Below are 24,118 nucleotides of genomic sequence, written 5' to 3'. Positions count from 1 at the left end.
GGCCTGAGAAGGCTGGAAAGCCGAGTCCACTTTGGTCTTCAGAAAACAGCCCTCAGGAAAAGGGACCGACTCTTTCACACATCTCCGTCAGGCACCAGCTGTTTCTGAGAGCTGGACCCGTTTCAGATGCAATGCAGAGGAAGGACCACTGATTCAGACTGCTAGTGTTTCAGGTTCAGAGCTGCCCAATTCAGACATTGCAGGAATAAACCAGGAAAAGGAGAGCCTTAACCAAGATCAGAACAAGCAAACACCCACAAATAAAAACCTGGCAAATATAACCACCAAAAATTATAATTTTATTAGCTCAAGACTGTATTTTCAGCATATGAAGGCTGAAATAGGTATATTTCCGGATCCCTCCATGTGAATTCATCGTGTGAAAATGGGGGGGCATTAGGGACAGAAATGACACCCTCCCACACCCATGTATGTGTAAACAAAAGCTAGCTAGCTAGACCTATTATTCTCCTAGTAAAATGATCCCTTCATGTGAAGCATGAGTGAATGAGGCTTGCATACAAAAGTCATTTATTTGAAGTAACTGTGGTTCAGTTAATTTATCTTCCCCTTCAAATTAAGACAGACTGAATAAAGATATAATTCAGTAGGCATGCATATATGATGCGAAACATTAACAGAGTAGACAACTTTATTGAGTTCACTATTATTCCAACTGAAAACCAAAATCTCAGGTTTACCAGGAATGTACACTAAGTTAACCAAGCAACAAATTTCTAACTAAAGATCATGGTACTGGATCAATGTGTTACTCTATCAAAAATCACAACTTGTTTCAACTAAGAAGTTCTTCCCAGCCAAATGGAATGCACTATCCTTTGCATTTTAGGGCACAAGGGCTTGTTTGACTGTCTCAGGAACTCGACTGGCATAATAGTCATGATTTTTTAAGGCGGCAAGGACTCCTCCTGAATTCATGTGCTTGACCTCTTTATTATAATGGAAGAAGTTTCCATGAATATCAGTAAGCTTGCCTGTGAAGAAAGAAAAGGAAAACAAGACACTAGATTTTAATGGATTTAGACACACTATCTGTATTTCTACAAAATTAAAGAATAGTTCCCAAAACTGAACTTTCCTTTTCCAAATTGTAATTGTCTAAATTTGAATTTTCCCCTTATGTTTGTGTACAATGGGCAAGTACACAATACAATTAATTTGCTTTAGCACACAAAACTGGCATCAAAATCAGTATAACTCTGACCATAAAAAAGAAGGTTGAGACACAGAGCTTTCATACATACACACATATACTCCCATACCTCATAAAGAAAAGCAATACTGGATTAGCTGGAGAATTAATAGTTATATGAGTGCACTGTAAGGTTATGCTCACTCTGAAAATTATTTTGAAGCAGTGCTCAGGACATCTCACAAGTACTGCAGCAGTTCTCCACTTTCTTTAAAACACACAATTAATGAATACATTGATGTATTAAGAAATCAACTCATAATTAATATGATTCTTAAAGCAGTTACAACTTTTTTCAGACCTTCCTGGAAGCCTGGAGAAAGTAACAGTCTACTTTAAAAGATAAGAGCAGGGTTCTGTGTTCTTGGGAGTTCTGAAGCACTTCTTTCCAAACAATTTTCAAAGCTTGCAGAACCCAAGTATGCTGTAATAGCCCAGTCAACAAGCTTTGACTCCTTGCTTATTCATGTACGTCTGAAGAATTTAGAAACTGCTTTCTATTTATTGATACCAATGTCAATAGATATGAATAAAAGAAACCTTAATTTAAATCTAAGCAGTGTGTGTGTATGTATATGTATGTGTGTGTACACACACACACACATATATATCCTCCAATGTATTTATTAACTCACCTCCAACTGCATGCAAAATAGCCTCTGGTGCACATGTATCCCACTTCTTGCACCCAGGACTGGCAAATACATAAGCAGAAGCTTTGCCTTCTACAAGTTGAATGATCTAATACAAATAATAAAACCTCAGTCATTCATATGCACATATACAATGTTTTTAAAGATAAGAAATGAGGTTGCATACAGATCAATGTTTTAGCTGTTGATTACTCTCAATGGCTTTTTTCCATTGCTCTTATATATACATAACAAGCAGTTTCTTTGTAGATAGAATCATACACATTTTTCAGATGAATGTTACCTTTGAATTTGTATTCAAATGGTAAAGTTTACATGATTAACATTTTAGTTAGTTTAGTTATGGCTTACAGGAAAAAACAGAACATTCTTGATGAGAAGTGAGGACATTCTCTCTAAAGAAAGTATCAATCCATTTCTAAGCCACTCTTTTAAGAATCTCTACTACACTGATGGTTGCCACATAAATATGATATATAAATAATTAAATAAAATCCCAAAGAGGCTAAAACAATTAACAAAATTATTTCCACAATTCATATGTCCCATCCATGCAATGTGATTTAAATCACATTGGAAGATATACATCATCTGGTGGCACTGATTATAAAAATGAAAGTCTTGTCTCGATCTTTTAAAAAATTAACCTTATTTTCATGACATTAAAATTTAGGGAGGTCCATACCTTATTACCAGCACCTCCAACTCGCACCACGCTATCAGGGTTCATTGCACTAATGCAGTCATTTACCATCTTGCTGCTGTGTGACCTTGTGGTGGTGATGATGTGCTTCCCAGCTGGTACTTCTTGCAGTTGAAACCCGAAGGCACCCAAACCAAGGATTCCCCATATTGTCCTGCCTAGAACTGCATCTGCACCTGCCTGTAAGAAAGGTCTAAACTTTCTAGTCTCAGTTTGAACAATAAACAAATGAAATAAACATATATGATAGCTGGAGATATTTATGCAAAAGGATGACCAAAATTTAGGACGTTCCTTCCTGCATGCAGATTAGACAAAAAAAATAAATCTGCTCCATTACATTACTGTATTCTCATAAATCTAATATGAACCATTTAAATGTACATTATCTGCAAAGATACACATTTCTTCCTTTCAGATGAATGCAATAATACAATTATGCTGCTGAAAGACTTACCATTATGCAAATAAGTAGAGGTTTGCAACTTTAGTCTGCCTTAATTATCTAACTGAAGAGCTTCCTCTATACCTTTTATCATTCAATGTATTTTCAGCTTTACTGCTTTAATTTCCAGTATGCAATGTGCTTCTTCTGCATTATTTTCCCTTTGTCATAAAGGACAAAGCCAGCACTATAGACAATGTACCTAAGATACATTCTCAAATGTGGAGAAACTAAATTAGTAAAAAGAGGAAGCATATCCACAGATGTTTAAAATCTAGAGTAATCAGGATAGGGAGTACTTCATTAATATTAGCTCATTTCTGCAAAATAGTCAGGAAGTTTTCTGAATTCAGACTTTACTTCAGCAAAATTCAGCACATGTTACAATTTTGTATAGTAAAATGAGTCATGAATTTTTGCAGCTATACAAGCCACTTTCCTAGTTCCTTTGCTAAAGCCACTGAGAATTTGGAAGGATTATTGCACTGAATGCCAAAAATGTAGTACATGCAGTCTGAAATATGGATTTGTGCTACTTCCAAATCTGCCATGAGTCTGCAGCACTTGTTGTGAACATACTTTTAGCTAGGGCACTTTAGGGGAAAAAAAAAAAAGAATAAGCCCATTCCTCCTTCTAAGTAACAAGCCACTTAACCCCATTGTTCTAGCTGATTAGAAGTTATATGCAGTTAAATAGAAGAATGTTAAATGTCTAAACTAGGTGAAGAAATATGCTTTGCAAATCAAAACATTTCCTACCTCATAGTTGTAATATGGTTGATTAATGACACCTGCAATAGCTTTTCCTTGGTAAGCAATACCAATAAGAACTGTTACATGGTCAAGAAGTCCTGAAAGAGATAAACATTTGTCATTGGGGGAAGGAAGGAAGGAAAGGAAAATCAAGGTTGCTGTAACTTTCTACACTTGACTCATGTGGTACAAATAATTTCAGTGATAGTTCACACATGATGCTAAGTTCCTCAACTATGTCTGTTGAATAAGCCACAATTGGTTGGGTTTATACAATATGCTAAATGCTGTGTTTTCACCCAACACACAAAGCCAAAACAAGCCCACATTAAAGCTTAGCACATTATAGTGCCCCAGAAACTTACTGCATTTTATTACTGCCATTTATTACTCAAAGCCATTTTTCTTCCATATCATTAAACAATAAAGCAGAACCCATACCTGCCTTGCTTTAACAAGGTATCTTCCAATTCACTACTCTCTAGGATCAAATGCATAGAATACATATTTCTTGATTTCTAACTCAGCAAAACAGCCAAAGACATCAATTCTGTAGTAGAACATTATCCATGATACAATGTCATATAATCCCAGTGTAACAATAGATTGAGAAGAAAGTTTCAAATATCTTTGGGATGCTTTTTCAATTTGCCGGATCCCCATATAGGTAAAAAAAAACAAAAACCAACCCCATACAGGCAATGAAAATAAGAATTACAAATGAGGAGGGAAAAAAACAAGTTATTCTCAGCTGAGTTTATGATCCTTGGTAGCATTTACTAAGAAAATGCCCCAATAATCACTAAAGTAAAACAAGAAAATTCCAAGAAAATTAACTCTCTTACGGGAAAATTAAATTTCTTTTATTTTTATAGAGGATATTATTGCATGTGTCATAGCTAAATTATAGTGAAATCCTGATTTACTAAACTTGGTTGCAATGATTTTGCATGCAGTGGATCAGATTTCCATTGTAATTTATATCATTGCATAATCCCCATGTTGCCTTACTTTTCAATTCAATGGTTAGGCCAGAATAACAGATACCACCTGCCCCCAATTAATCTGTTAAAATGAGGTTGTACTGTAGTTAACTTTGCACATACAGCAGATGCTATTGTACACATATAATCATACACATATAATCATTAAATTGCCCTCCCATATGCTGAGATGGGGAAACTGTAATTCAACGTTCTCTCCCCTCTTGTTTAACATCTACATTGAACTGGTTGCGGATAATACCCACTTACATCTCTCAATCTCAGGCCAGTCAAATGAGGCTGTCAAGGTCTTGTCCCAGTGGCTGGAGGCGATGCAGGGGAGGAATCAACTCTGATTTCCCCATCCCTATCCTCAGAGGAGTTCAAACAGGGTTGTATGCTGCCCCCTTATGGTTTAGCTTTCTAAATCACAACCAAATTGTGGTTCATCTTTCTAAACCACAATTTCACCCTCCAACACTTGCCCGCTACCCTATTTCAATTCTCTTGTATGCAGATGATTTGGCCACTCTATCCATAAACCAAGTGAGCCTTCATAGATACTTACCTGCTTTAGCATCCTACTGTTCTAGGGAATTTCTTGAAATCAATCACTCAAAAACCAAGGTTCTAGTTTTCTTTAAAAAGTGCTTTAAGTCCATCATTAAATGAGAAACCAACAAAAGACTAATTGATCAGGTTAAGGATTTTAAGTACCTAGACATCCACTTCCAACCCTCTACTCCTGGAACTAATTTAATGAGCTTTCTATTACAGCTCGAAAAGTTTCTAATGCAATCTTAAAAGATGCTAGTCATCAAAGCAATAATTATGTCCCTGCAGCAATAAAGCTGTAAAAAACAAAGGTTCTGGGCTTGTTGTTATATGGTGCACAACTCTCAACTTAATGTACCCCATATTAGAGAGATGAGAGAACCACATAGATGACCTTGATTCCTTACAAAAAAATGTAATAATTAAAACAGGTAAAGCAGAATGGTTATTGTTTTAGGCGATATCTTCCAGCACAAAAATGCATCCGCATACATTTATAGTGGTAAATGCACTAAGAAAAAGCTGGGTCTCAGTCAATAATGAAGAATGAGTCACTCGATTACTTTTTCTCACTGCACAGTTTCTATTGTACTACCAAACTTCTAAAAGGTAACTGTGACTTCTACTTATCCTTTGATCACACATAAATGATAGACATTAATCTAGAAGCCAGACAATTGTGGATGGCTTTGTCATTAAGCCCATAAATGGAAACATTTATTAAATACCCCCACCAAAAAAACAAAGAACAAACCTTCAGTATATTCTTTTGTTCCATCCAGAGGATCGACCCATACAACAAGCTTTGAAGGAAACACAAGAAAAGCAGAAAGTTTCAGAAGGCGAAAGTGTGGAGAGTAAATCATTGCTGGGCCACAAAGACTGCCCAGCTGCAATGGAGCCACGAATAGTCAAACATTTCTCAAATCACAATTGACTCCACCCCACAGTTGTTACAGTGTGGAAAATAAATCAGTTGTTATAAAAAAAAAAACCTTTTAAATACCTCTTCCTCTTTGATGGCAGTATACTGTGGTGGACAGGCTTGCTTCAGTATCTCCTCACATTGGCTTTTCTCAAGTAAGTCTTCATCTACTTCTTCAGAGGGAAGATCCTGTTTTGTTTTAAAAAAAGCATGTGCAGTTAAAGTAAAAAATGCTTACTCATTTATTAGTCCACTAGAGGCAAGTTAGAATAATTTCAGTGAAAGAGAAGCATTTGAAAGCTGGACTTTTTTTTAGCACTGCAATATGCCAGAAATTATTAGCAAAGGTCTATGCAACAAATTGGCTAGATAGTATTTTTTGTAGCCTGTAACTTTGGTAGATTCAATTGCAAAAAGGTGTTAACCCAAGGTGTACATTGCAAAAATAGCTTTACTGCTACAGTTGAAAATGCAAAAGTGTTTATTAAATACACACATACAAGTGTTCATAATGCAAATAAATAAATAAAATGGGGGCAGAGAGACAAATTTCAGTAGTGCCTTGTATGGAGTGAAACTAAGAGAGATGAGTCTTGTAAGTTCAGATGCCTCTAAATAAAAAGCTGAGTTTAAACATTTAAATAAATGTTTAAATTCATGAGCCATAGAGAGCAAGGACTCTATTAAGAAATGGGCTTACAGGTGATTCTTGCTTAACCACCACTCATTCAGAGACCATTTGAACTTGCAACGGCACTGAACAAGTGGTATTTGCAACCAGTCCCCTGCGGTCATGTAGTTGTGATTTGGGCACTTGGCACCTGGCTCACAAGTACATCATAGCATCCCATGGTCATCACATGCAACCTTCTTTGCCGGCTTCCTGCAAGCAAAGTCAATTGGGAAGCTGGAGGAGATCACAAATGGCAACCACATGTTGTCCTCACTTAACAACATCATGGGATTCACTTAACAGTGACAACCGGGAAATGCCAGGACTGCTGTTGCTAAGCGACACAATCATGTGATGTTGTGCTTTACAACCACATCATTAGCAACAGAAATTCCAGTCTGAATTGCCATCATTAACTAAGGACTACCTGTATGGTGGTTTAATTTTTGCATGCCACCCAGAGTCACTGCTGTGAGATGGGCAGCTCTATAAATGTTTAAATAAACAAATGAATTCCAAGATAGCTAATAGTTCTTATTTCTAAGTCAACAAAAATATTATATATAGGTGCTGCTGAGTTATGGTATCTATTTTAGTCTTGTTACCCTAAATCAGAGTATTAGTTAAAAGTTCTTATTACACTATTTGAATGCAAGTTAAATACCCATGCATAAAGCAGCAGAGTCATGATCATATGGGAGAAAAACAGTGGAGAGACTGGAATGCAGATGATCAAAGGTATATATCTCACGGGGTTTTTTTCCTAAAAAAAAGAGTTGTGAAAAGGTAGTGCATCAAATCAAACAAGTACAAAAGAGCATAATGATAGAGTCCTCACCTCTTCACCTATGATTGTCACCTTAGGAAACCTCTGGAGCAAAGACGAACAAATGCTCATCTGCACCAATCGATCAGCTTTAGTCTGCAGGTCATTAGCTCCACACTATTTAAAAAAAAGAAACTTGATCAATTTACAATCAAAGCAACAACATGGCTAAATGGAATTGTGTTGTAATTAAGAAGATACAAATATTACTGGAAGGGCACTTTGCAACATGTATTTGACAAACATCCTTGAAAGTCTTCACGGTTGTGGATGTTTCCAAGTGTATGTGTCATTTTACTATCATGTGCCAGGTAAATGTTTTAAAGTATTCCACTTCAGAAAAATATTTGCCTTGAGCAATACTACATTTGCCTAGTTCACTAACATATACTGAACTTATTTGCAAATACCATTTTAAAAAATTGAACAATTACATGGTTTTATATAAAATCATATTTATTGAAGGTATTTGTACATACTGTATGGCCATCAGGTCTTTAAAGATGATCCAAGTTGAGTCATGGATATTAGCAAGTGTGATATAATCATTAGAACGTTGGAATATGACTGGAGAGACCAAAAGTCAAATTCTCATTTTGACCCTTACTGGGTAACATTAAGTCAGCCAGTATCTTCCCAGGTATTGTGAGGATAAAAGTAATGGTGCAGGGAACAATATGCACTGCCTTGAGCAAAAAGGTGGAATAAAATATAATAAATATGGACCAATTATTCTTGCTTTCCGAGGTCTGTGTGAGAAAATGGTGGTCCTCTAGATATTTCTGTATTACAATTTCCAGCATCTCTCAACAGTAGCCAGGCTGGCTAGGGCTGCTGGAATTCTACTTCAATAATTGGAGAACCATACATTTCCTGGCTCTGAACTAGGTTGTTAAATATTTGAATCCTGCTATTTTAACATCCTTGGAAAGCAGGAAAATTTCGTCTTTTTCCCTAGAATAGTCTATGTCTTCAAGACTATTCAAAGCAAGAAAGTGGGCAAACAGGCAGAAAAGATCATGTTATGCATTATTTCAAGAGCTATGTAACTTTTCAGGCAAATGACACATTTCTCCAAATGACTAATATTGATGATATGACTATAAAATATTTGATGAGCCACTTCAATGGCTATTCCAACAGATGTTGTCTGGGCATGCACAGAATAAGTTGCATTGAAACTTTGAGCAGCTGTCACTGTTTCAAAGAGTGAATCCAGAAGGGTGATTTGCTTGCAGGTGAACTGCCTCACCAAATGATTTGTGCATTAGTCTAAAATAAATGAGGCTTCAATGCTAAACACACTTATTACTGAGCAAGCCCTATTGAATACAACAAACCTTACTTTGAGTACAGATGCAAAGGATTTGTCCTGGTTCAATACCAGCATTGATCAATTCTTTATTTGGACAGATAAGTTCCAACTAGATATGCATAGGATTCTACTGATCATTTACCTTCTCCACTATGTCCAGTTCTCCTCCAGACATAACTTTTCTGACAATTGTCCCTGCTTTATTAGCAACAGAATATGCTGAGGCTACAAGGCGCATCAATACACTTGGATTAGAAGCCATGATTACTAGATAGGAAAAAAGAACAAAACAAAACCAAGGCAATCTTGTAAGTAGCACAATTTTCTTATGAAAGAAATAACTTATGGGCCTGGCCCAAAACTTATACTGGAAAAGACTGGAGAATCTTTTTCATTAGAAATTGACAGTTTTTCAGCAGTAGAAGACACAACAGAAGTACTCATGCAGTTCTGAAGTCAAAATATAGTTCATGGTTACAATTATTGTTTTAATTATATCTCCTTTCTAAAAGAACCTTGTTATGAATGTAATAGTCTGCTTTCCAGACCACAAACAGCTGGCTCAGACACTTCCAGATGTACAGGACATAGGGAATGGCCTTGAAGGACAGGAGGAAGAGCTGCTACCAAGGTTTCTTAATCTGGTCTACCTTATAGGGAATGACACCAATCCACATCTTCATGAGGTGGAGATTTCCTCTGTCACATACAGAAAGGATGATGTTCCTTCCTCTGCTGGAGACAGAAAAATCTGATTTTTCAAAGCAAAGGGCAAAACTGCCAAAGTTGCTAGAGCAAGGCTGGAAAAGTGGAGTTTAACATTGCTCCCTCAAAGTCATTGGTTTGGAGTTTCAAAGAAGCTGGGAATTTCAGGAAAAGTGGAGCAGAGAAACAGATGCTTCAGATATCACTATTTCTGAAGTTTTAAAGTCTAGCAAAGAATTTGTGTTAGGATTTTAATGTTTGTGCTGTGTAAAGTAATTATGTCACATTCTCTATATAAATTATACAGTAGAACTGGTCTTTAAACCTCAGCCTGCATCCATCCTTTAGGTTGGATCCTTTTACTTGTTTCCAGTGCTATGGAATAATAATATGTAATAATAACTTGGAATCTCTTTGCAGCACCTCTTTTGTGATACTGACTAAAATTGTTCATTTGTAGCAAACCAGTACCACCTGGTGATCTGCTTGAAGCCTTCTGTTTTCTGCTGGACTTTTCTGTAACAAAGCTGCTAATCATGACCTGATCAGCTGTGTAATTTAACTATATCAACAGTAAATGTTTGCATCAAAAATGTTAAAATAAAATGGGATTTTTTACAATTTAGCTTTTCTTTTTAAAGAAAGTGTGATTTTGTTTATCTCCAGTGAGACTGGTCTATTTCCCAGTCTCAGGCCGTTGTCCATGACTTGGAGTCAAATCTGATATATTGGATAGCAAACCTGAAACTAGTTTTTATTGGCACTGCTTCAACCAAAACATCTTGTAGGAACAACAGCAAACAGAATTGGCTAAAAATCTCATCTTAGAAGAAAGGAGATTCAGCACAGCACAGCCAGTTATTTGAAAAAACTCCTGCAATTCACAGCTCTCATACACTCATTTTAAATCTGTAGTATGAGTGAGGACCTCTGTATTTGTTATATATAGTGCCACTAGACAATTGCTGTGATTATAAAAAGTCTCTCCACATTAGTGATATATTGCCAGTGATGGCTGGATGATGGTATGAGCCAAACAGTTTTACAGGTAGTTCTCACTTAATGACCCTAATTGGGACTGGCAACTCTGCCGCTAAGCGAAGCAGTCACTAAGTGGGAAATCACGTGACTGCGACTGCTTTCTAGCTGAAGAGTCAAGACCAGTCAGTTTCACACCTGCCCTTTGGAATGCTCAAGTGCCTGCTTACTGTCTTGTACAGATCGAAAGCAATGCAATCACGCCAGCAGCCTGGGGCTGGGAGCGGCAGGCACGTTATGCAAACAGCTTACAGTACAGTACAGAGCTCTCTGCTCTGCAAGGGGGAGGGAGAAAAAGAGCAAGTGATTTCAGTAGGCAATCTCTCCTTTGCTAGACCCCGCCCCCCCCACAGAGCAGAGAGAATGGAGAGGGATTTCAAGAAAGCAAGCTGTTTGCTCTTCTATGCATTGAAAGCAATGTGGTGATGCCAGCAGTGGGAAAGGATCAGGGAAAGGAGAGATTGCCTACAGGAACTGGTTGCTCCCCCCGCCCCTGTGGAGGGATCTAAAATCCTAAAATCTGGAGAGGGATTTTAAGAGAGCAAGCTGATAGCTCTTCTACACATCAAAAATAATGCAATTGTGCTGGCAGCCCAGGGCTGGGAATCACAGGCACACTACATAAACAGTTACAGTACTCTCTTGAAATCTGTTCCTCTTCAATCTCTCTGTTCTGCAAGGGGGGTGGAGAAAAAAAAAGCAAGTGATTTCTGTAGGCAATCTCTCCTTTGCCAGACCCTTCTCCCCTCCCTCTCAGAGCAGAGAGACTGGAGAAGGGATTTCTAGAGAGTACTGTAAGCTGTTCGTGTAGCATGCCTACAGCTCCCAGCCCCAGGCTACTGGTGCGATCGCATTGCTTTCAATGTGTAGAAGGGCAAACACCTTACTGTTTCAAACATCTTGCAATCCCTTTCTCTCCAATATCTCTGCTCTGCAAGATAGGAAAAAAGAAAAAAAAAACACAGGTCAGGTACAGGACAAAACATACTGACTATAATGGTGATCATGTGACTGAGGGATGCTCCAAAGGTTGTAAACTGGATGTAAAGTTATTTTTGCAGCACCATAACTTCAAACAGTCGCTGAATGAGTGGTTGGTAAGTGAGGACTACCTGCATTGTTTCCATCTGTTGCAGCAAAACAATACAGATTGGGTTCATATGTAGTATTTCACTGAGCCATGGTTTGCTTAGCCACACTTTGTTGAATAACCCACAATTTCCTGGGTTCATGCAACAGAATTAATGGCTAGATTCATAGAACACACTAATCTAAACAAATCACATTATGGTTTAATGTGCTGTGTGAACTCAGGATTTTCAGGAACCTCAAAGAATGACATAAGTTTCCAGAGAATAGAGTACATCTGACTATATCTTATTTCCTTAACAAGTCTTATGTACACTTTGAGAGATATCTAATAACCATGCATAGCTTGAAACTGTACAACTCCAAAGAAGACACATATGCAGATGTAGATTTATTTTAGCCGCCTTCTCACATTATAAAACTAAGCATAAAGGGGGTGTACGGTGGCCATGTCCCCTTCATCCCGACTACCTCAAGTTGATGGGGAGGATCAGAAGTAACCCTGTATTTCCAGACTGACTCCCTTTAGAGCTTCTTTGAAGATTGAGATGGAACAGTTCTGGTTCATATACTGCACTAAGCCAAGATTTGCTTAGCTATGGATTACTGAATTGGCTGAATGCATGCAACTTACTAAGCTATAAAGCTTGTTTTACAAAGAGTGGATTCCATGACACAAATCAAAATAAGCAAAACACTTGATGGCATAGCATGCTGTGAGAATCAGGCCAGTTTGAGCTTATCTTCTTTGCAGTTTCACCTATTCTAGTTGAGAGCATGCCAAGCCCAAGGGTAGGTAAACAATGCTCTGTAGATTTCAGTACTAATATAAGATCTTGCCCATCCCTCAAACATTGAGAAAACTCAGATTTCATTACTATAGCAAACTGCCAATTCTGATAGTTGTGGACATGCAAAGAAGTTAATAAATACTGACAATTATCACATAAGTAATCCTCTTTCCTCACTGTGAATTATGCAACATTTTAAAAAATCCTAACTTCAGTCTCATGTTAACAGAGAAAGGAATCTGAGAGCTAGTAACCTTTAAACTACATTTAATTGGTTAAGCTATTACTTTGAAAAAAAGGCTGAAATATTTCACTTGTTTTTTATTCCCAGCAGTATTGGTTATCTTTAACATTTTAGAACTAGCTTTTCCGGTTTAAAGCAGAATTTCTTTTCCGAATCATATTACAACACCACTTCCTTATAAGTTTTATGCCACTACTTTACATAATCTGAACTATATCTAGTGTGCTCTTTCTTCTTCTGTAAATTGCATGCCTCTTTAGCTTTTAAACGGAAATTAACAAGCTACCCATTTACAAAAAGTATCTTATTTAACATGAGGATGAGTGGAACTTGCAGCTCACATTCTTGTTAGCCCTGGCATAGGGCCTGCCCCACTTTTAAGGAAATTTGGATTACATTGCTTTTGACACTTTCTCTCATCATCACTACATGGTGAGCAATTGAAAACCACAGTTAAAATTTTTGAGGCAACCACACTGAGCTGAGCAATGACATGAAATGGACTAGGATGCATTACACACATGAACATAATTTTTACTCTCTTCCAAGTTTTAGCTGATGCTTATGAAAATTGTTAGGCTTATTCTAGGATGCACAGCAGAATTTTATTTTATTCTACCTCATATTAAGGGAAATGCCCTCTTGATTTTTAGCAATTATGCTGTTGAATCTTACCAGTGCACTCAGTGATCACAGTGGACCAAAAAAATACCACTTCTGAAGTACAACAGTCCTATTTTACTCGGTGAAAATCTTGGTGAAGATTTGCACAAAAATAGTTTTACCCCATCTTTCAGCGCAGTGTCTCCTGGAGGTGGTTTAACACAGGAAATTTTTAAAATTGTAAAAATTGAACTAAATTAAAAGACATAAAATGTTTAAAACAACACCTACTGAACTGAAAACTTTCTGAATAGGCATATATAGGGGCTGCACTCTGCTCATATTTGTCTGTGGTTTGGAAGTTCTAATCCATTATGGTTGCGAAGAGAGATCTCTTTGGAGAAGACCCTGATGCTGGGAAAGATTGAAGGCAAAAGGAGAAGAGGACGGCAGAGGATGAGATGGTTAGATAGCATCACTGAAGCAATGAGCATGAAACTGAGCAAACTCAGGGAGGCAGGGAAGGACAGGAAGGCCTGGCGCAATATGGTTCATGGGGTCACGAAGAGTCGGACACGACTTAACGACTAAACAACAACAACAACAATCCATTATGGTAACGACGAAACCAAGTCACTCAAATGAACATAACATCTTGAGCATGTCCCTGGAATAGCTCTAGCCTGCCTGTCCTCCCTTCGTGATTTTAGACGTCTTCTCTTAATTCGAGGACACTTCCACGGTGGGGTTAAAAGAGAAGCGTATTCCACCACCCACCTCTCTCACTATCGCAAGATCTCTCCCGATGGCTATCTAGCAAGTAAGCAGGAAAGGACAAGAGAAGAATAAAATTAGCATACCTCCTTTTCGAGCAGCCGCTCTTACAAAACACTCGCACGATTGCTCGCGCCGGGATTGCTGAATGCCGCCTTCCTACTCCGTCTTTCCCTGCCCCACCCACGGACGCCTACCAGGTCCTAATTGCCATTATTTCGGCTCTCTTACGCGGCCAATAACGTTTACATGTATGTACCCAGGGGCTATGTTCCTATGTCATGCACAGTAAGCGCTCATTTACTCAGCCCACTTTTCTGGGCTGGTTTCGCACTACACGCGAAGCTGAACTGGCGCTGGGGTTCGCTGCACCCAAGCCCGAAACTACCCTTGCGGGGCTCCGGAGATAAAGAAGAGAGGAGGACCGAGCTCCAGAGGGCGCTGAGAATCCAGTCGGAGCCGGAAAGGGACCGGGAAGGATGTTCCTCCTCGTTGCTCGCCGTGGCGCTTCCGGAAGTGCCCGTGGACCGAGCGCGGGCGATGTGGGCGCTGCGGGACCCGCTGTTGCTCAGGTTTCCCAAGCATGTCGGGTGTTGGGCCCGCGGGATGGTGTCCGCAGGACCCAGCACAGGCCAAAAAGCGAAGCCGGACTCCAAATACCGTGAAACGATTTTGTTGCCGCGAAGCGACTTCCCTACCCAGTTGCCTGGCCGGCTGCAACCCGAAACTGAATTGGAGATACAGCAGGTAGATGAAGATAACGAATAGGGGGAGAGGTGCTGAAAGAAAGCCGCTGCCAAGACATTGGTGGCAAGACGTGGAATTAATTGCACGAGTTTAACCGAGGTGTGCATGAAAGCTGCCTGGGTGACTTTGGGCCACTCACACACTTTCTCAGCCCATCCCACCTCAAAGGGTTGTGATGGTGGGGAAAATAGGAAGCAGCGGCATCATGTGCACTGCCTTGAGCTCTGCAAAATAAAGGCAGGCTGTAAATCTGATAATAAATAACTATAAGTTCAACCTATGCCAGGAATTTATTCATTATCAACCATACTTCAAGAAGTTGAAGCCCGATTTTAGGGCTGCCATATCTAGGCTGCAAAAATTCAGGCCATCACTAGACAGCAGCAAAAGATATACTGTGAACTCTTAACTTGTTGCTGCCATTTTGCAGCCCAAATGTGGTAGCCCAGCCCAGCGAGAAGATTGCATTCTTACTTAACTACGTGTGTAACAGTTTGATCACCTTCCCCTCCACTCACTCCAAAGCATTATAATTGTACAGCTGCACTGTAGACTTACATGCATTTAATGGTAATTTTCTTTACCTCTCTAAATTTTTTTTATTTTAATCTGCGCTCAGTCGTTACCGACTTTGCAGTGACTGCTTTGGACAAGTCCTTTGCAGTTTTCAAGGCAAGTGTTTCGGAAGTGGTTTGCCAGAGCCTCCTTCCTAGAGCAGAGCCCAGCTGGCGAGCGCAGGAGGTGGGGTTTCCGTTGCTTCGTGCCCTTTTTGGGCGTGCCTGGTTTTTCACACTTACCAGCAACTGTTCCCAATTCCTTTTTGCAAGGCGCCACCAGCATTTTTCCTCCCACCGGAGTGAGGGTACCCATTTATCTACTCACGTGAGTTTTCGAACTGTTGGGTTGACAGGAGCTGGGGAGGAAACAGGAGCTCACCCTGTTAACGTGAAGGCTGGACTCGAACCGCTGAAGCGTCGACCATTTCTGGCCGGCAACTTTCAGCATCATTAAGCCGCTGCGCCACCGCGTCCCCTATACCTCTCTAAATAAGGTATCTCTAAAAAGGAAGTTTGCTGAAAGGAGATAAGATTCTCTTTAAAACAATGACTGAATTACAGTTACACAGGGATTTGGGTACTATGAAACTGATGCAAGTTTGTGTATTATCAATATTGCTTGTGTTTTATGTGCACATTGTCATTATACAGAGATCAGTTCTGCATGATATAGGCTATATTGGTCGGTGTTTAATATTATGGTGTGATTCTGGAAAAGTCTTGTTTAACTAGAATGGCTAATTAATAGTTTCCTTACTATTCCAGGGATTTCCTCAACTCATAGGGAGAACTTTTAGGGGAGAAGAACAATGGTTTAAATTGAGTTTTGCTTACTTACTTTCGCTCTTTCATTAATACTGTACTTATATCAATCTAATGTCTGTTAGCTTGAAACTTGAAACTTGATTGCCACAGGCACATTTGGAGGACTTCTGTTTTTAATACTGTAGAACGCTTTTCTTTAACTCAGTGCCCCCACCAACACTGGCAGGGCATGCCACTGTATATAAACAGAGAGCAAACCCCATCCCATTCCAGCATTGAAGATGTTACCTAGCCAGGTAACAAAACGTTTGCAAGAAAACAGCCAAGCTCAGAGAACTCCAAGGACTCCGCAGTTCAGCCCTGAGCTACACATATTCTCTTCTCTTGGTTAACTGAGAGACTTCCAGATACGTCAACAGAGCATACTAAAGATGATGGGAGTTACTTGGGAAGACTTACGGAATAAATATATGGTCATGTTTAGAAAAATAATTTAGTATGTAAAATGTAGTATAATATTAATTCTAGTGTATTATTCTTTAGAAATGTGGCTTTTCAGAACTGTATTCTTGGCAAAGACGAAGGAAAACAAAGCAAGAATTTTGTCTTCATGATGGACCACCATATGCTAATGGAGACCCACATGTTGGCCATGCTTTGAATAAAGTGAGTGTTGTTTTCCTAAATTGCTTGATTTATGTATTTAATTAAGTGATTTATAGAGCCACGCACCTCACAGCAGTGACTCTGGGTAGCATACAAAAATTAAAACCATCATAACCGTATATTCTCATGATGCCCCATTTAAAGCAATAACCCCCAAAACAAAAAGCCATGTCACCTACAGAGCTCACCTAACTTCCTGGCCCAAACACCTGGGGGAACAGCCAGGTCTTCAATGCCTTACAGAAGGCTAAAAGGGTCAGCACCATCCAGATCTCTGGAGGGGTGCTGTTCCACAGGGCAGGAATGGCCACAGAGAAAACATGACCCCGGGTCCAACAAGATGGCTTTGTTTGATGTAAGGGGCCTGGAGCATGCCCACCCTGTTAGACCTGGTGGGGTGGGCATAAACAGTGTGGGACAGATAGTTTCATAAATACCCTGATCCTATGCCATGAACGACTTTATTGGTAAATACTAGTGCCTTAAATTGGGTCTGGAAGCCTACTGTGAGAGTATTGAGAGATGCAAAATACTGGCCCTCACCATTGCAAACCATTCTAGATAGTGTCCAGTAAATACAGAAAATTATCTTTTGGTGGATTAATTCCAACTTTAAATCACAGGAAATAAAGTTAGTGTTCTTCAGGACTTGAATCCATTGGTTTGGAAGGACTGGGGTTTCCAATTCTTGATTCCAAGCTTCTTATATATTGTAGATATTTTGAATTGTTCCTTGTTCTCACTATATGAAAAGGTGGATGGCTCCTCTTTCAGATCATTATAGTAACTGTGACTAATTCAAGACTAATGCAGTTGATAGATGCTGCATAGGAATTATATCTGTATACACAATTGAGTTATAGGTGCTACAGAGAACATAAATGCAAGTGTCCTGGTGAAAGCGATAGTATTTGGCCATCAGCCATGTATTAATGTTGAATTGTTGCCACACTGAAATGTAATTTGAAGGAAGCCAGAGTTTGGCATGAATCTGTAGCTTTGCTAAAACTTGGAGCCTGTTCAAAGACATAATATTTGTTTGCTTTCGTGGATTTCAGAATTATCAAAGTTATTTGTGGTGGCAAGTGTCTGTAATTTTGCCTAACACTGTTAATACACGCTGTTAGAAGGTAAATTTAAGAACAGAAATAAATACACAACAGTCTGTTATGGCATAAATTGCTGGACCTAATTGTAGTATAAATGTTGTATGATCCAGGAAAATTGTAAAGTGAAATGGAAGTAGGAATATCTCTATTTTTCTTTCCTCTCCTTTTTAGATTTTAAAAGACATCACAAATCGATTCCATATGATGAATGGCTATAAGGTGCACTATGTCCCTGGATGGGATTGCCATGGGTTACCCATTGAACTGAGAGCGTTATCAGAGTGTGGGGAAACAAAACATCTTACACCAATGGAAATCAGAGAGAAAGGTATGTTTCCTTTGATAAACATCTTTAGAGAGGTTTGTGAGGGTTAGTCTGTGACAGACTTGTTTGGGAGAACAGCAACATCTGTTTACTTTCAAATATTTTAAATTTTAAATATTTTAAATTTAAATATTTTAAATTTAAATAGAGCCAGTTTGGTCTAGGGTTTAGGCACCAGGCTAGAAACCAGGAAACTGAGTTCTAGTCTTGCCTTCGGCATGAAAGCCAGCTGGACTAGAACTCAGCCCAGCTCTCTCTCAGCCCAACTCACCTCACAGGGTTGTTGTTGTGGGGAAAATAGAAGGAGGAATGAGTATGATGTATGTCTGCTGCCTTGAGTTATTTCTAAAAATAATAAACGTGGGATAAAAAAAATCTAAAAAAAAAATTGAGAGGTGCCTTCTAAGATGAGATATGTAATTTAAAACACTGATAGGCAATGTGTGACCTTCAGATGTTGCTGAACTACTGCTCCCAGTATTCATTACCATTCGCTATACTGGATGGAGTACTGAAAGTTGATTTTCAGTAGCAACTGAGAAGCCACAGGCTGCCCACCTAATTTTAAAAAATTCTTAATTTCTTATATGTATATGAATATCCATAAGGCAAAGCAAACTTTGACAAATTGGGAGTTTATTGAGAGTGCCAACTGTCCTTTCAACAACCTTCCCCAATCACCCCTTCCCCCTTGGATCCAGCCACATATCATCTCCCGGGAGGCCTTAACCAACCAGGAGGGGCATGGGTCCAAAACACAGTGGCCAAGCTCACAGCCACAAGGACCCTGTCCAACCATCTCAAACTCCACCCAGATAATAGGGTTCAGACATGTCTCATTCACTTCCAAAGATCTGCCCATCCAGAGTCCAAGCGAAGTCAAACAACTTTATCTGACAGATGCTGAGAATATTCCTCACAGTGGCCCTGCAGGAGCTCCCCCGGCTCCTCCTTACCCAGGAGGGACCTGGTCACCTGAAACAGGTTCACTGGACGGCTATCTGCAGATGCAATAAGGGCAGAGAAGTAAGTAAGCTTCACCACCCTTATCGCAACAAGATAAGTCCTGATATAGGCTCTTACCTGTGCTTACGTGTGAGTCGGGCCATGAATAAGTTGAACCAGGTCTATGGCTACCATGGTGGCCATGAACTCCTATGTTGCCTCAGACCCCAGGCTCAGAGACGGCAGGTTGAAGCAGGTTGGTTAAGGTGTCAGGCTAGAAACTAGGACACTGAATTCTAGTCCTGCCTTAGGCATGGAGCCAGCTGGGTGACCTTGGGTCAGTCACTCTGTGTCAGCCCTAGGAAGCAGACAATGGCAAACCACTTCCCAAAAACCTTGCCAAGAAGGCTGTAGGGACTTGTCCAGGGAGTCACCAGGAGACGACCAGACTCAAAAGTTATCTATCTGTCTACCTACCTACCCTTCCTACCTTCCTTTGAATATATATAAAATTAAAAATAGAAATATTTTTGTTTATTTATTTATTTTGAGAGTGGAAAAGGTGGCTTGTGATCATGCTTTAGTTTATACTTGTTTTCAACCTCACCTAAGATTAGCCAAATTCATATTAATAATAACTATTCCTTCTTCAGCTAAAGCATTTGCAGAAAAGGTGATTGAGAAACAGAAATCAGCATTTATGCGCTGGGGCATAATGGCAGATTGGGAGAACTGCTACTACACATTTGATCGGAAGTATGAAGCAAAACAGTTGAGTGTTTTCCATCAAATGTATGATAAGGTAGGTTAATACATGGTAAAGTGATATTTACATTATATAGAAAGCCAAATAGTTTTGACTTCTTAATTTTGTTTCTTTTCCAGGGTTATATTTATCAAGACTATAAGCCAGTATTTTGGTCTCCTTCAACGAAGTAAGATATTACCATACTTTTTACTCTTGCATTTGGGGATGGAAGAGCTTTGCATTAAAATATAATTCATGCTGCTTCTTCATGCAGTACAGCCTTGGCTGAAGCAGAACTTGAATACAACCAGCAACATACTAGTCAAGCTGTTTATATCAGATTTCCCTTGCTGAAACCTCCTCCCAAGCTGGCCTCTGCAGTAGGTATGTTTTATTTATGTTCTGAATTCATTTTGTGTAAATGTACTTCTAATACATTTAAGATAACTCCTGCTAAATATGATTTCATCTCTAGATGGATTACCTGCAGTGAGTTTGATAGTCTGGACCACACAGCCCTGGACTATTCCAGCCAATCAAGCTGTCTGTTATATGCCAAATTTGGAGTACGTATTTATTTACACTATCACTAGAGCATACGATCCTTGAGATCTATGTGTTATCTTACTGAATATCACATGAGATTAGGGCATCTTATGCATGGTTATTTTAAAGAAATATTATATTTAAGATCAGGTAGATATCTCTGCTTTTTTCCATTTCTTGCCCTTTCCCTTTATTTTTACAGGTAATATGAATCTTCCAGTTTTCTTTTTATTTTATGCATTTTAAAAAACGACCTAGCCCTTTATTCATTCTTACATGCCCAGCTGTATAAAAGATTTCATGCTGCATGTTAGCATAAACCTTGCCTAGCCTCCAGCAGTTTTCCCTCTGCGGTCAAGAAGGGATATAGGATGAAAGATACAGCATATGGAATATCAAAGAGCATCATATATTCTATCTGTTGCACATTTAAAATGGTTTCAAAGATGCTAAATGTAATGTAAGAAAATAATTAAATTTAGCTTTTGAACGCCACAGTTGTCATGAGGAGCTCTGAAAACTCATTGATGTAACATTTCCAAGACAAACATTTTTGTGTCAGCACCAATGATTGTAATGAAATGGAAGTGGTTTCAGTATTAGGTTTTGGGTATCTTTGCAATGCTTTCATGTTTTTAATACAACATTATGTAATGCCAGTCTAACCACTGAAAACCTGAAAGATCTAAATGCATTTGTAGGTATTCCATTGTGAAGTGTACAAGTACGGGGGAGCACTTTATAGTAGTTGCAGACCGAGTTCATCCTATAGCAGCTGTTTTGGATACACAGTTTGATGTGATTTCAACATTTCAAGGTAAAAATGCATTGCAATAAAACCATTGATTTTGAATGCATGATATAATAATATAAGAGAAAATAGAAAGTGAATTATCCCTGGAAGGGGAGTTCTAAACTGGCAGATTTGTGGCATTCAAGTTCTGTATAGCCACTTTTAGAATTTTTTTTCATAGGGTTTTGAGAACAATACTAAATTGGAATTTTTGCTAAGAAAACAGGAAGAAAATGGTTTCAGATTCCTAATGGCCAACATCAGTCTTACATGTATTTATGCTACCATCAATGCGTATTTTGTTCATGTTGCAGCTCTGTTTTTATTGCAATTTCCAATCCTGTTCTTTATTGCTTTAGTTACATTGGCAGTAGGAACATCCTTGACTTCCATAGAGTTCAAATAGCTGGAAACTTGTACTTTTGTAGCTTGAGTGGGTTCTTTAATATTCCAGTCCAAGACAATAATCTTTTAAAAGTGTGTGTGTGTGTGAGAGAGAGAGAGAGAGTGACAGAGACAGAGTCAGGGATAAAGTGAAATTTATTTTGAGAGATCTTTGATGAAGACAGACAACAGGACAGAACTGCAGTAGAATTTATACTGTTGTTTTAATACTGTTACATGAATAAATAAAAAATCTTAATTAAGCAAATTTGGTTTGTGTATCAGTAGAAACAGGCATTTTCAGCAAGCATCTTTTAGATTTTTTTTTAATGTGCTTATAGTGGGCACTGTCTTTGGATATATTCTTTGCAAAATGATAGGGCCAAAATCATCCACTCCTATTATGGCACAATTGCAGGTTCTCCACAGACAATTCCTAGCTATCTCTAAAACATCCTATGTATTCCATATAGGGGATTTTTTTTATCTTGGCTCAAGATTGGCACACTATCTGTTGTGGAGGCTATAAGCAAATATACTAGTCTCCTATACAACAATGTTATGTCATAAAGCCACGTTATGGACAGAATATGCAAAACAGACTGGCAAAGGAGTGAGACAAGGCTGTATACTCTCCCCATATTTATTCAGTCTCTGTGCTGCATATATATTAAGGAAAGCTGGATTAGAAGAAGATGAGTGCAAGAAAGAAATTTATTATTATTATTATTATGATTGATTGATTTGATTTGATTTGATTTGATTTGTAATCATGCCCATTTTAGATAATACTTGCCATTAGTGAATATAGCCACTTGCATCAAAAATAATGCTTCAAAAATATACTACCCAATTTCAATGGGAGAGTCTTATTAGTTGTGCTATTATTAAAACTTTATTTCCCCCACCGATAGACAGAAAATGGCAGACAGTTTCATGAACAGTTTTAATTCTGCTGATTTCAGGTACAGATTTGGAAGGTGCAATTTGTTCCCATCCTACAATTCCTGGAAAACAGTCTCCTCTTTTGCCTGCAAACCATGTGACCATGTCAAAGGGGACAGGATTAGTACATACAGCTCCAGCTCATGGTATGGAAGATTACAGTGTAGCTTCTCATCATCAACTGCCCATGGTACTGTGGTCTTATTTTGCTTTGTTTTTAACCTAAGATTTTCCTGCTCACACCAAAACTATAATATAGCAAGTGGAAAGGGAAGAGTGCAAATCTTTCAAAATCATTTTGTAGCTACCTGAACTATTGCTAGAAAAGTTAAAAAGAAGGTACAGACAGTCCTCTACTTACGAACTTTTGAGTTACGAACTTTCACCAATACAAACTTTCACCAATACAAACAAACCTCCAACAATGAAGGTCCTGGAAGGAAGGTCCCAGAAGTTTAAGGCACACCGCATATGTACACCTGGAAGTATGTATGCAGCGTGCCATGAACTTTGGACGTAGATATGCAGCGTGCCATAAACTTCCAGGTGTACGTATGTGATGCGCTGTGGTTGGACTTACAAACAAAATGGACTTACGAACAGCCTCTTGAAATGTAATCTGTTGATAAGTAGAGGACTGTCTGTATATGTAGTAGACTTTAAATCATATCCTACAAGGCTTTTCCATTGTGTATTCGCCCCATATGCTTTGAAATGCGATGCCTGAAGGTTGGGGATCATCCTGATAGTCATCGAATGTACTTTGTGCATACTGCAAATTGTTGCAGGGTTCCATTAAGTTTAAACCTGGGTTCTTTGAACAGATTTGTACCTGTGCAGTGGGACTTCCTTTACCCTGTGCCTTTCCAAATCTGCTCCAACTCTCTAGAACAGATTTCAGGACTATCAGTAAGGGAGGGAGAATCCCTGCTTCTGGTTGCATCCATTCCATTGGTAGATGGATATGGTCAAATGCAGACCATTTGATCCAACGCTATTCTCTAAGATAAATAGTATGAATTTTAAATGAAATAAGGCAATGATTTTCATTCTGCTTTTGGTTTAAGAATTATGTTTCCTCTTAGAATGAGTAACTCCTTGCCAAAACCTGTGCTTCTGCAATCATTAAATATCTCTGTTACTTCTGAAGATGACAATTTTGTGCCTTATTGCAGAGAAAATAGATATACTCAGCATTCTAGTGGTAGTTAGTTTAATCACATCTTTGTGAAATGAAATTTGATGACAAGTTTAAGAACTTTTTTACAAAGGTTTAAACAATGTTTCTTTTCTTGCCCAG

General features: G+C 38.7%; 2 protein-coding genes across 6 annotated transcripts in view; one reads left to right on the top strand and one right to left on the bottom strand.

Moving 5' to 3' along the window:
- Positions 1-278: 278 nt before the first annotated feature.
- On the bottom strand, positions 279-14,707 carry BPNT1 (3'(2'), 5'-bisphosphate nucleotidase 1). Of its 4 annotated transcripts, XM_015889104.3 has the most exons (10): positions 14,375-14,707; positions 13,587-13,719; positions 9,187-9,311; positions 7,742-7,846; positions 6,312-6,419; positions 6,060-6,108; positions 3,774-3,865; positions 2,552-2,749; positions 1,849-1,954; positions 279-995 (listed from the first exon to the last, which is right to left on the bottom strand). In XM_015889104.3, exons 3-10 carry the CDS (start codon positions 9,304-9,306, stop codon positions 847-849), a joined length of 927 nt encoding a protein of 308 aa, XP_015744590.1. In that variant the 5' UTR covers positions 9,307-9,311; positions 13,587-13,719; positions 14,375-14,707; the 3' UTR covers positions 279-846. The 4 variants fall into 4 exon arrangements, with proteins under 4 accessions (XP_015744590.1, XP_007434393.1, XP_015744591.1 ...); XM_007434331.4 differs by lacking the exon at positions 13,587-13,719; XM_015889105.3 differs by lacking the exons at positions 13,587-13,719; positions 14,375-14,707 and adding an exon at positions 9,695-10,566.
- Positions 14,708-14,778: 71 nt separating this feature from the next.
- Positions 14,779-24,118, top strand: part of IARS2 (isoleucyl-tRNA synthetase 2, mitochondrial) — a 35,619-nt gene continuing 26,279 nt past the window's right edge. For both annotated transcript variants that reach the window (XM_025170588.2, XM_007434329.3), the window contains exons 1-9: positions 14,779-15,035; positions 16,901-17,023; positions 18,304-18,460; positions 20,056-20,204; positions 20,288-20,337; positions 20,425-20,534; positions 20,626-20,716; positions 21,398-21,513; positions 22,839-23,008. In XM_025170588.2, coding sequence (XP_025026356.2) covers positions 14,829-15,035; positions 16,901-17,023; positions 18,304-18,460; positions 20,056-20,204; positions 20,288-20,337; positions 20,425-20,534; positions 20,626-20,716; positions 21,398-21,513; positions 22,839-23,008 — 1,173 coding nt within the window. In that variant the 5' untranslated portion in view covers positions 14,779-14,828. The remainder of the gene's footprint in view (positions 15,036-16,900; positions 17,024-18,303; positions 18,461-20,055; positions 20,205-20,287; positions 20,338-20,424; positions 20,535-20,625; positions 20,717-21,397; positions 21,514-22,838; positions 23,009-24,118) is intronic.

Source organism: Python bivittatus, unplaced genomic scaffold, assembly GCF_059951505.1.
Source record: "Python bivittatus isolate LINGU-HERP-01145 unplaced genomic scaffold, Pbiv_v1 ctg000020_np1212, whole genome shotgun sequence".
Lineage (NCBI taxonomy): Eukaryota > Metazoa > Chordata > Lepidosauria > Squamata > Pythonidae > Python > Python bivittatus.
The sequence above is the reverse complement of the archived record's forward strand: the minus strand, read 5'-3'. Positions and strand labels throughout refer to the sequence as shown.